The sequence below is a fragment of the Epinephelus lanceolatus genome, chromosome 14 (genome assembly GCF_041903045.1).
Source record: "Epinephelus lanceolatus isolate andai-2023 chromosome 14, ASM4190304v1, whole genome shotgun sequence".
Lineage (NCBI taxonomy): Eukaryota > Metazoa > Chordata > Actinopteri > Perciformes > Serranidae > Epinephelus > Epinephelus lanceolatus.
The window spans coordinates 39000756-39013941 of record NC_135747.1 but is presented as its reverse complement, the minus strand read 5'-3'; the positions used below and the strand labels follow the sequence as shown (position 1 = coordinate 39013941).

At 41.2% G+C, this 13186-nt stretch overlaps 1 protein-coding gene across 1 annotated transcript; it reads right to left on the bottom strand.

Moving 5' to 3' along the window:
- Positions 1-348: 348 nt before the first annotated feature.
- On the bottom strand, positions 349-8718 carry LOC117251112 (transmembrane protein 237A). Its single transcript, XM_033617100.2, has 11 exons — positions 8416-8718; positions 6039-6120; positions 5829-5954; positions 4730-4835; positions 4416-4570; positions 4155-4278; positions 3843-4034; positions 2340-2413; positions 2169-2256; positions 1944-2065; positions 349-559 (listed from the first exon to the last, which is right to left on the bottom strand). Exons 2-11 carry the CDS (start codon positions 6106-6108, stop codon positions 492-494), a joined length of 1125 nt encoding a protein of 374 aa, XP_033472991.1. The 5' UTR covers positions 6109-6120; positions 8416-8718; the 3' UTR covers positions 349-491.
- Positions 8719-13186: the final 4468 nt, after the last annotated feature.

Here is a 13186-nt window from a genome sequence, read left to right as displayed (position 1 = left end):
TTGAGATAAATCCTCCTCTTGAAACTCTTCCAACACCTGAATTTATCTCAAACAGGTGTCCTGCAGCAGGTCTGTCTCCCTGCAGAGTCACGAGTCCTCTGAGCCAAACTGAACATATGTTACATGACTGCAGGGTTTCTGGGTTTAACAGATTCCTGCCGACAACACGCCTCCACTCCTCATTTTATATTTCATTAAATATGGGAAATAAATTCTGCCTCTTTCTCCAGTCTAACTTCAAACCGTGGGAGCTCATGATGCTGCATAAGTTCTGTATCCATGTGATGTGTTTGTTGGAGCAGCAGCGCCACCCTGTGGTGAGAAACACCACACAACACACAGCTGATACTGTACATAATATTGTTTATCTTTATTTACAAAATCACACTTAGGAATACAAAGTGCTAAATAACATGTACAAAATATACATTGAAGGGGCAGGATAGCTGGTTTGAGTCAGATAAACAGACAGACAGACAGGAAGTGGTTTTTCAGGCAGGTATGTCCAGATTCTCGTCTCCTCTCGGGAATCCCTCCACCTCCATTGTCATCAAAAACTCTGCAGAGACAAAACCAACACATTTCACTAAAAGCACAAAACCTTCAGTGTCTTCTCAGTTTCACAAAACACCCTCAGACCATAAGTAACTTTGATTCCTCCTTTTTATGAATATTATTATATAATTATTTTTGATTTTGTTTGTGAAAGTTATTTACCCACTTTTGTTTGTAGTTTTATTTCTCTGTAAATCCATTTTGTCGACCTGTTTAAAATCAGCTCTGTACATTTGACTTGACTTGAGAGATGTTATACTCACATCATCATCAGAAGTATTCCAGAGCGCCGTTTACTCTGCTGATATTACTTTATATATTTACAGCACCTCGTGTTTAAGCTCCTATCCAAATCTTAAATTTGCTTTGAGTGAGTTAAACACGTCCTGGGTAGTTTCACCAGCCACCTCCCATCAGTAACCAGAGATTTAATACAATTAGCATAATGAAGAAGAAACACATACGGAAATGTTTAAAAGAAAACAACTCAGAAATAAATACATTTAGGGGAATAAATAGAGGAGGAAAAACAAAGGGGATATAATCACTGAATGATGATGTAAATACACTTAAAAATGTATCAATACATTTCAAGATAAATTTAAAATAAATAAGTAAATGCAAAAATAATAAATACATTTAAAAACATTTAAATTAAATTAAAAAAATTAATTTAAATATAAAAAATAGAATTACAATTAAATTTAAATTACAAAATAGAATTGAAATTAAAGTTAAATAAATAAACTTTAGAAATTTAAATTAAATTAAAAAAAATTCAAGAAAATTAAAAATAAAATTAGAATAAAAAATACATTTAAATCTAAAAAATGTATACATAAAAATAGAATTACAATTAAATTTATATAAAAAAAATAAAAATACAAATAATAAAAAGGGAAAATGAATTGGGCAAGTAAAAAAATAGAATTAAAATTAGATTTACATAAAAAAATAAAAAAAATAAAAGGGAAAATTAATTAGGCATGTAAATAAATAGGGGAATTAACATAAACACACATAATAGGAATAAACTGATACCAACAAATCAATTTATATCACATTACAGGGGACATGTGCCCCTCAATATTTAGAACAAATGCATCCCCCTCAAGTACGTACAATAAAGGACAGAGGACTTTCATTTCAACAAAATTAAAGCTATCTCCACTGTAAACTGATACAGAAAAGGCAAAACTGATGTAAAATGAATCACAAGAATACAAAAACTTAAGTGTTTGACCATCAAAATTTAATGTTGAGGACCCCAAACCCCAGTTACATATGTGTTCCTCCTCATCAAACCTACGCCCTTGATTTTTAACATTTAATGGTATTAATTAATTTTAGAGTCATTTCTTCCTTTAGTTTTGATTTTCTCCACCCACCTTCTGTGTAGTCGATGTCGGGTCGGGTGGAGACAACGGCCCAGGCCAGGCCCACCAGCAGCGCCACCACCAGGTTCACTACGATCCACGGCCGCAGGATCTGCTGCTCCGACCCTGGAGGCCTGAAGGAGGTGAAGGTGAGTACGACACAGTAGAACACAGTCAAACACAGTTGAACACAGTCGAACACAGTCGAACACAGTAGAATAAAACCTCAGCTCTCACCACAGCGTCTCATTGGCTGTTGGGTAGAGGTGGATACGATCGCTGGTCATTTGCTGACTGAGGGACAGGATCAGGGCTATGAAGTATACTGAAGACAGAGAGACCACAACCATAATCATCATCGTCATTATCATCATCATCATCATCATCATCATCTTTGTCCTGACTCACAGAAAGAAGCGAGAGCAGCAGGATCCAGAGTGAGGAATCCTCTCAGAGCCATGGAGGCTTTGGCCAGGTTCACCCTGCAGGGGGCACCAAACACAAGACTGTCAATAAACAGGCCCGTTTCCACCGCAGGAACCACCCCTGAAGGACAGAGTTCCGGAACTTTTACGGGGGCTAAACAAGTCCCTGCTTCGGGGTAGGTACTCAGAACGGCCCCGAGAAACTCCTGGCTGGGGCTTGGGGATTACTTGGTGCTGATTGGATATACTCAAGGCGGGATGTGACGTTTTGTAAATAACAACATGGTTATCGTAGATTAGCTGGGCTAACTGTTAGTTGTTAGTGGTGTCTGTAATAACTCCGGTCATGGTCCGTGAAAAAAATATCTTTTCCAGCGGATATCTTAGTTACAACATGATTGAGCTAGCAAAGCAGTTTTGTGTTGCTATGTGTGGTATTTATTCAGTTTTGGGAAATCACGATGTCTAGAAAGCATCAGCTGACAGGGACAGCTAACAGCAGCAGCAAAGCTAACATCAGGACGTCATCTGTTAAAAGCCTCCCGTTGTCGGAAACGACATGAAACTACTCCAGTTAGCTCAATCATGTTGTAACTAAGACATCCACTGGAAAAAATATTTTTTTCACGGGCCACTTTGTGAGTTATTACAGACACCGCTATCAGCTAACGGCGTCCCTACGTCACCCTGGTCAAAATGGTCACGCAACGATTATGTCACACCCAGAGGCAGCCCATAACTTTACAGGAACCTTCCTCGTACTCCGCTCTCAGTGGAGACACGGTGGTTGAGAGGGCCGAACGAGGGGATGTTCCTGTAGTAGTTCCTGCCCCCCAAATAGTACCAGGAACTTCTTCAGTGGAAACGGGCCTACTGATGAATGAATGAATGAATAATTTGTTAATTTTAAGAAAAAAAAAAAACATGAAATTTAAGAGGCCTTTACATTGAGTCCAGCCCTCCACTGACTCAGTGAGCTTTAATGTTGTAGTTCAAAGCTCTGTCCATTTAGAGGTGGTGAAATTTTAATGTTTTGCCTTTTATTTTATTTCCTGTTGGCTTTGCAGACAGACAGCAGGGTAGCTGCTTTAGCATCTGGAAACACAGCGCCCACTGTCCAAACTCTGTCTCCACTAGTTCCTTTGCTGCGGAACTGAGTCCTCTTTCATATGAACTGACAGAAGAACACAAAAAGAACTGAGTCCCTTTTCTGTCGGTCCACTTTTTGGTGCACTTTGAGAGTTTGGTTTGTTTAAAAATAACTATATGTGAAAACACCAGGCCCAAAACTGAGGCACTTACTCAAGGGGGTGAGCTGGGGATAGACTGGAGGGTGGACACAATGTCTCCACAGCAACACTATTGGGTTGGGACGGCATTAGTAACGTTTTTTGCCAAATGAGCAAACTTCTTGCACGTGATTGTTGTTACAGAGTTATATTTGTTGTGATTTATGAGCCTTGGTTTCATGTTTTTATCCACAGACCTGTCGAACGCAGACACGGTGCTGATGGCCAGCAGCAGGTAGAGCAGAGACTGAGCTGGGTAGGCCAGAGGGTGGTACTGCTGCAGCAGGTTGGGCAGCGTGGTCATCTGCTCACCCGCCAGTATGTACACAACAATGATGTTCCACACGGCGTAACCAGCCAGGAACCCGTGAGAGAAGAGACCGATCACCCTGCACACACCACAGGACAACATGGAGGGGAGGAGTTATCGTATGAGAGGGGTCCTCACAACGTGGTACAGGGTCATGGTCCTCATATATGCAGTAAAACATGTATGTGTTTGTGCAGACCTGAAGCCACTGTGAACCTTCATAGCCACGTCTCTGGTGGTCCAGAGCTGTCGGGGGTCCATGTAGTCCTCCATCAGCTCTGAGTGTCGGAGCTGCTCAACTCGCTCTGCCTGGTGGAAACGCCCTGCACGCACACACACACACACACACACACACACACACACACACACACACACGCACACATACACAGAAGAAAGGCAAATGTACTTGTGTGTGTGTTTTGTGTGTGTTTTCAGTGTCAGCCTCGTCTTTCACACTCACTGTTCCTCTCCACGAAGACTTTGCCAACTGGCTGGCTGTGTCCGTGTGGAGCAGAGAACAGGGAATGCTGGGGGATTGGCGATGGAGCGTCGGTGATGATATCATCGTCTTCAGCTCCGAGATCATTGCTGTGGTGTTCTGCCGTCCTCGCCTTCCTGACGTGATATAAGAGAGACGGTTCTCACTGTGTAGGTGAAGACTGAAACATCTCAATAACTGTTGGAGTGTGATTAACTGTGGTTCATCGTTCATGTTCAGGTCGACATTTTAATGTGTCTGTACTTTGGTTTTTAAAATCTTTACTTTGTTCTCACCTCTTCCTTTTTGTCTTTCTGGTTACAGCAACATTCGTTTCCTCTCCGCCTGCATCCGGCTCGGCCATGTTACCGTTTGGCACATCTGCGTGCTCTGTTTCCTGATCTGAACGAAACAAACCATTGGGTTATTATAAATATACAACGCAGTGTCAACACTTTGATAAAACACTGTCTCTTGGACATTGGTGATTAAAAGCTGCTGGAGAAACTTTTTTTTTTTTTACATTTTTATTGTAATTATTGTTTTTATTTAAAACAAATTGTAAGTATTTTTATTTTATTTTATTCTATTTATTTGTCTTGTGTATGCATTTTGGAAAAACTTTTTTAAATTGTTTTTAAATATTTTTATTTATACATATATGTTTATTCATTTATTCTTTTTGCATTTTAAATATATTTTTTTTTACTTTACTTTTAATTTGTCTTGTTAATGTGTGGGAGAAACATTTTTATTTTTTTATACAGTTATATTATACATTTATTTATCTATTCATTCTCTCTTTAATGTATATTCGTTTTATAGTTTATTTGTCTTGTCTTATATGTGTGTATTGATGTAATTATTTATTGTTTATTTTTCTTGAAAATCTAATAAATAAAGTGTAAAAAATAAAAAATAAAACACTAATGGACAGTCAGTGCTACACATAAGAAAGTGTAAAAAAAACTATCTCTTGGACATTGGTGATTACTATCTGAAGGAGATGTTTTTATTATTTTTACATATTTTATTTGTTTATATATTCATCAAAATTTTTATTTAAGTTTTATTAAAACATTTTTAATGTATTTTGACCTTATTTTTTATTTGTCTTGTGCCTTTCTGGGAATTTAATTTTGAATAAAGTGTCAAAAAATACCACCACTCTCACCCAATGTCTCTTGGACGTTTGTGAATATTATTTTTATTACATACATACATTTATTATTATTTATTTACATAATTATTTGTATGTATTTTAGATCATTTTATTATTTGTCTTGTCTAATGTTTGTGTTTTGATATTGTTTCTTGAAAATCTGATAAATTAAGTCTAAAAAATAAAAATAAACACTGCCTCTAGTGGACAGTTGGTGCTACACATGTTGTTACCAATTGTAGGCGTCCTCTTCTTTTTCTTCTTCTTGAGTGGTGCTGGATCCTGCGGCTCTGGAGTCAGAGGCTCTTTACTGTCAGAGTGGCTCCTGTTGGCCACTTCCTCCATCTCCACCTCCACCCCTGCAGAGGAGCATCACAGAAACAGAATAATAGAAGAGAGCAGAGATGTGTGGAGCTGCAGGAGTAGACTCTGCCTCCTCTCACCTTCTCCCTGCTCCTCTCCATCAGTCACCTCCTTCTTCGGTTTCTTCTTCTTGCTCTTGACGGTTGGCATGGTGTCGTTTCTCTGTGAATGAATCAATTAAGAGGATCTTTCAGGATTTTTTTTTTTTTTAAATGTAGGTCAGTTAATTAACGTTTAACGAGGATCGTCAGTGGCCGGATGGTGAAGTCTGTTAGAGATAATTGGATTATCCTGAGCTCTGAGGACAGCAGGTGGGACAAAGCTTCAGGAAACACACCACAAAGAACAGACCAAAGACTTTTTTAAAGGTTATTTAAACAGAGTTCTGCAGCATGTCAGCGTGCAGCAGTTTGAAATGATGATTTCCGTGTTCCTGTTTTGATGTGTGATACAGACGGTTGGTGTGTCAAGCTGAATTTTAGTTTTCTTCGGTCTTGTGCGCAATCATCTGAAATGTTCATATGACACTTCAGACACTTTTATCCAAAGCTTACTTATATTGGAGTAATTTGGGGTTCAGGGTCTCACTCATGGACATTTTAACACTTGCAGAAGTGAAGCTGAGGAGTACATTCACATGGCCACAAGACATGTCACTAACAAGGTCTCTGTCAGTCCATGTGATGTTTGTTTACAGGCCACAGCTGGTTGATCATGAGGTGGTGGTGGACCTTTACCTTCCTCCCCACATAAAGTCAGAGATAAGCAGTCAACATTACATCAGTGGACACCAGACCAGAAAAAAAGAGGTGGTTACAAGTACATTCTGTAGACATTCATCCTTTTACAAAACAGATAAGCAACCTGAGATGTCTTCTTAAGAGAAATAAGTGCAGCTTCAACAATATGTCTCAGTTTTTCCACATTCAGTCAGTCGACTTCTCACTGTCATTATATGTGCTATTATCCAAACATTTCCTGATACAGATTCTTTTGAACTGAAGCTGCTGACTGACAATATTTTGCACAATGTTCAGTATCTTTAAACATGGTCACAGTAAGTATTCATTGTTATATCAGAGAACTGTATTCTGGTCAGGGTGGAAAAGCCTCTGAGGCAGAATTTTACATGAAGTAGGCATTTTTCAACTTGCTCCTTTAATTGTGATCCAATTAAAATACGTCTGTAGACTCTCACAATGTATTCAGACACAAAGTTGTTTAAAATTTAAGACACTGTTGGAACGCTTCGAAAAATGGTTTCTAGTCGCCTCACAGATGTTAGTCAACGGAACCTTTAACTTCATTTTCGAGACCCTAAAAAAGAGGCTGGATCATGGGGAGTACCACCAGTTGGTCCAGGAGCTTCTCCTCCATCGTGGATGTTTCCAGACATATTTTAGGATGACTCAGGGGCAGTGTGGCGCACAGCAACACAAAAACAGTGAAAAAAAAAGCTTCATTCTCATTAAAAACAACTAGAAAAAGCCGCCTCCAGCTGCTGAAACACACAGTTTCACATTAATCGTACAGAAGGCAAAATTACCGTACAAATATGATAATCATCACACACGTGGCCCCACTGAAATCACTCCTCTGAACAGTCATCACCTCAAACACGCCTCTCAATAGATAAACGGTTGTGATCGGTCTGTTAAACCTCAAGTAACTGGACATCTGTCCAAAGCAGAGGGGTAAATGGATGGACCTGCACTTGTATAGCGCCTTTCAAATCACTTTCCACCCATTCACACACACATTCATATACTGCTGGCCGAGGTTACCATACAAGGTGCCACCTGCTACTTAGTTTTCAACACACTCACACACTGATGGAAGCAGAGTCCATCAGGAGCAATATGCAGTTCAGTATCTTGCTCAAGGAGCCAGGGATTGAGCCACTGATCGTCCAATTGGTGAATGACCCCGTCTACCTCTAGGCCGCAGCCGCCCCAGATGTGTTTGAGGGACCAGACACATCTGAGGCAGAGCGAATACAACATGAGCTGAAGATTTGTCAGGTTCCCAGGCAACATTTTACCTGGATTATTTTTGCATTTAGGCACGTATTTAATGACAGGATGTTCCTTTTGTAAATGATCACAACGACTGAAACGTGAGTTAAAGCTATCTAGTACAGCAAGTGTTCATATTCATGGTACTTTTAGTGCTGGCAGTGCATGACAGCTCTACATAATGCCAGCAGCATCCAAAACCAAAACACAGAACATGAATGAGACAAAGCCGCACCATGAAAAACTGAATATTTATAATAAAATATAAATCAGGATAAGGATTGCTTAAACTGGCTAAATTCTAACTTCCCTTTGGCTCGGTGCTTTTTAAAGGATAACCTGAGGTCTTATTACTCGTGCACCTTGTTTCTACACTGAGCACATTTAAACCAAAAGCATATTTCCAGCAGGTGTGTGTGAGTGAATAAGAGTCGGTGCTCACCTGCGCAGCAGCCGAGTCGCTCTGTGAAGAAACACTCCAGACGATCACAGCCTCCTCCGTCTGTCTCTGATCTGATCCAGCTGAGGGAGAGTGTCTTAGGGTGAACCTCAGAATAAAACCTCACCCTCCTTTACTTTATTTTTCTCTCTTCTTCCTCCTGTTTAATCTCAAAACCTGGATTCAGAACGATTCTTTCCCTTTAAATGATTTGAAACCTGAAGCCTGAGTCCAGAGTGAGGAGATGAAGTGAGATAAAGCAGAAACAGATGGATGGCTGAGGAGGCTCATGTGCAGGTTTGAGATTCATCCCGGGGCTTTGGAGTGACAGGTGGATCATGTGCTGAGCCCTGACGGCCTCTGGGAGCTTTGTGGTTGGTTGATCAGCTGTGAGGTCACCTGATGGTAGTGTGGCTAAGTAGCCATGGATGCTAATAATCCTTCACCTGCTCCGCTGCCAATATACAGCTCATCCAAACACTGTTGACTGTTTACTCACACACACACACACACACTGATGATTTTGGTTCAGCTGCAACACCAGGAACAAACCCTGAAGACTGCACATGTTCATATTTGCTGAATAGGTTTTGGTTTTGGCATAGAAATGTAATCAGTGGTTCAAGAAGTGCTCAGATCCTTTAACCCTTTAAGTCCTACCGTAGCGCCGGCGCTATGTTTTCTATGTCCGGAGTATTATTACCGTAACTCCGTCAAACTTTGTCCGATCAGAAAAATTCCAACGGTGCTGGAAAGCAGAGAATTGTGGGCATGCGCACATATAAGGTTCATTACGGTAGTCCCAACCATACGACGTAGGCATTTATAACAAAACACCGGAAGTACCGGAAGACCGCTACACGGCTTCTCAGTACCATAACTCTGCGAAAGTTTGCTCAATCTGAAAAATTCCAACGCTGACAGAGACCTGAGAATCTGTGCTTTCTGTCAATATATGATGTGTGGTATATGTTATGGTAATATGGAACGGTACCGCCAAAACTGCAATTTTGACAGAAGACGAGGGAAAAAACAGAGCGAGCGAAAGAGTGGTGTTTTTCAAAAAATAGCGTTATATGGTATTATTTGTTTGTGTCTGCGTGTGTCTGTGTTTTATTACACACATTTCCAATGTCGGGAAGACCATCAAGAACGGTAAAACGGCCGCTACGGTTCATAGAGGAGGACAGCGATTTGGAGGATGCTTCTTCTGAACTGAGGTAAGTTATGTGAATAGCATGTGTTGTTTTTAGCATACCTTGTTTGCAATACTTGCAACAAGTTTCCTGTGTTTAGCTCAACTTTATTATAATTATTTGTCAGAGAGTGTGTGTGTGTGTCATAATGTCAGACACACATATTATTTGTACATATTACGATGATGAAAATCATTTGCTGCTATGATAAAAGGGAGAGATTTTCATTTGTTATCATCCATTTTACTTTGCTTACTCCTCTGATGAAGAGTCCTCCAGTGACAGGTATTGACATTGTGCCGTCTGTAAAATTATTTATTTTGTATTATGTGGATTTTTCTGTGGAAAATTGAAAGCACTTGTAATTGAAAAACCTTTATTTGTTGGTTAGGGGAAATTCAAGTTACACTGCACATATGCACCTGGATGATTTTGGATTAGGTGTGTTTGAGTGTGGGACTTGACAATTTTTCCCATTTTTTCCATCACTATCAGTGTTCTCTCTAGTGATGAGCAGCCATCCTGCAGTGGTCCCTGCCATGGTGACATCCCACCACGAGGGAGAGGGAGATGCAGAGGCAGAGGCCCTCAAGGCTCTGCTCACCACTCACCACCACACCAGCGTTGGAAAACAATGGACGACTCTGATGAGGCGGCTCCTACTCCCCCTAGATTTTTCCCCAAACGCCCCCCTGGTGTTCAACTCCCTTTCAACCTGGGTAACCCCAGCCCAGGTGAGATCTTTTGCAGGTTTGTCGATGTAGAGGTTCTCCAACACCTGGTTGAATGCACCAACAAAAAAGCAGCGACTAACCAGGAGAAGGGGAAAACATTTGTCTGGACACCGGTTTCAACTGATGAGCTGAAGAAGTTCATTGGGCTGCTGCTCTATATGTCTGTAGTCCAGATGCCACAGTTGAGTGACTATTGGCGCCAAGGTACAATTTTTCACCAGCCTTACCCTGCAACTGTCATGTCCCGTGACCGTTTCTGGCTCATTCTGAGTAACCTTCACATGAGTGACCCAAAGGCAGATGCAGAGAATGATGCGATGAAAGGTACGGAAAATTAGGCCCCCTTCCATCGGGTCAGATCGCTCCTAAACATGGTCCGCATGCGTTGCCTGTCCTTCTACCATCCCAAACAACACCTGGCAGTGGATGAGAGGATGGTTGCCACCAAGGCCAGACTTGGCATAAAACAGTACATGAAGGCAAAGCCAACGAAATGGGGGCTGAAGCTGTTTGTGTTGGCCGACGTGAATGGATACACGGTGAACTACATCCTGTACACGGGAAAGGGCACCACACCTGTGTCAGGGAATGGGCTTTCCTTTGATGTAGTTGTAGAGCTGGTGAAGAAGGAGCATTTGGGGACTGGCTACATCATATACACAGACAACTTTTACACCAGCCCCCTGCTCTTCCGTCACATCATCCAGGAGGGATTTGGTGTTTGTGGCACATACCGAGAGGGGAGAATCGGCGTGCCAAAAACAAAAGAGAATGCGCTGGACAAAAGGGCATCAAGGGGCAGCATCCGATGGATCAGAGATGGTGACCTTCTGTTCATCAAGTGGAAGGACACCCGCGAGGTCTCCCTCTGCTCCAGTGTCCACCCGGTCTACAGCGGAGACATGGTGGAGCGCTGGCAAAAGACGGGTGAGCAACACCGGAGAGTCTCCATCCCCAGACCCACAGCGGTGACAGAATATAATAAGTATATGGGAGGAGTTGACACCTCTGATCAAATGCTTGGAACCAGATCCGTCCACCGCAAAACTAAGAGGTGGACCACCACAGTGTTCCAGCATCCTGTGGACATCTGTGTGACCAACAGCTTCATAATCCACAAGGAGGTGTGTGCCAACCAGCAGCAGGCACACATGACCCGGCAGCAATTCCAAGAAGAGCTGACTGCACACCTACTTGGAACACCACTGAAAGTCTGTCCTCCTCCTCCACCAGCTACCCACCACTACCCTGACCCCACAAGCAGTGGGAATCCAGCTTTCCAGCGGTCGACCAAAGGGCGGCGAATTTGCAAACTTTGCAAAAGGTGCACAAGCTGGATGTGCAAACTTTGCAATGCACCACTATGTCTGCAACCAGACAGGAACTGCTTCAAGCAGTTCCATACTGAGCAATAAGCTAATGTGGAGATATTGTTATGTTTTATTGTGATAGTATAAAGTTATATTGTTAAGATTATAGTATTGTTGTTATGTTGTTATAGTTTTTATATTTGACTTGAGAATGTTGAGAATGCACTTTTTCTGAGTATGTATATAGTTATCTTTTGCACTGTTTTTTGCACACACATGTTTAGGTTCACATTTCAAGTGTTCAATCAAAAGTTCATGTGCAATAACAATATGTGACTTGAGAATGCTGAGAATGCATTTTTTCCACATTTACACTGTTTTTTGCACTAATTTTCGCCTATGTATATTGTTATTTTTTGCACTGTTTTTTGCACATCCAGAGTCCCAGACTCAAAAAATGACTGGTGATTATTCTGAACATGTGTAGGTTCCCATTTCAAATGGCAAAACAAAACTTCATGAGCAATAACAAAATTTGTTCTCATAAAAGCCATGAAAAAACAAATCCGTTTTTGTATTTTTCTTCTTTGAAACTGCTGACAACTCCATATAATGTGCAATAATCATTAACCAGATGTTGAAAAGTCAAGTTCAAGTACCCCTGGAAAAAGGGACCAAAGCTCTAAGACTTAGGGCATTTCCTAACCATTTTACAGGCATAATAACAAAATATATCCAAATCGCCATTTTTAGCCTCAGTAGATAAATAAACCAACTGCAGGTCTTCTGCAGACCTTGGTTGTAACCAGTGGTTATTTGAGTTACTGTTGCCTTTCTATCATCTTGAACCCGTCTGGCCATTCTCTTCTGACCTCTGGCATCAGCAAGGCATTTTGGCTCACTGGGACAATCCTCTGTAAACCCTAGAGATGGTTGTGTGTGAAAATCCCAGTAGATCAGCAGTTTCTGAAATACTCAGACCAGCACGCACTTTGTTCAACTAGTGGTGTTCCTCAGGGCTCTGTCATAGGTCCCTTTAATTTATTATCTACTTTCTACTTCTTGTCATATCTTCAGAAAATCTGACAATCAATTCCACTGCTACGCTGATGACACCCAGCTCTTTCTATCCACCAAGCCTACATCCACTCTTCCACCCAGTTCCCTTTCTGACTGATTATTGGATATTAAATCTTGGCTCTTGTACAACTTCCTCTAACTTAACAATGATAAAACTGAGGTTCTCCTGAGAGTCATCCTGGACAGTGCATTGTCCTTTGAAGCCCACATCACTAGTGTTACTCAGTCTGCATACTTTCACCTATGTAATATTAATCGTCTTTGCCCATCACTGATACCTTACAGCGCCACTATCCCTGTTCTCTCTTTGGTTACAGTCTTTGGTCTCCCTCTTGTCTTCAAATACATTGCTTTTACTATTATAATATACCAACAGTCTGATCTGATCCGCTCCCTGTGTCATGTTATCTGTTGTGTTACACTGACCCCCACACACTGCTGTTTGTATAGATGA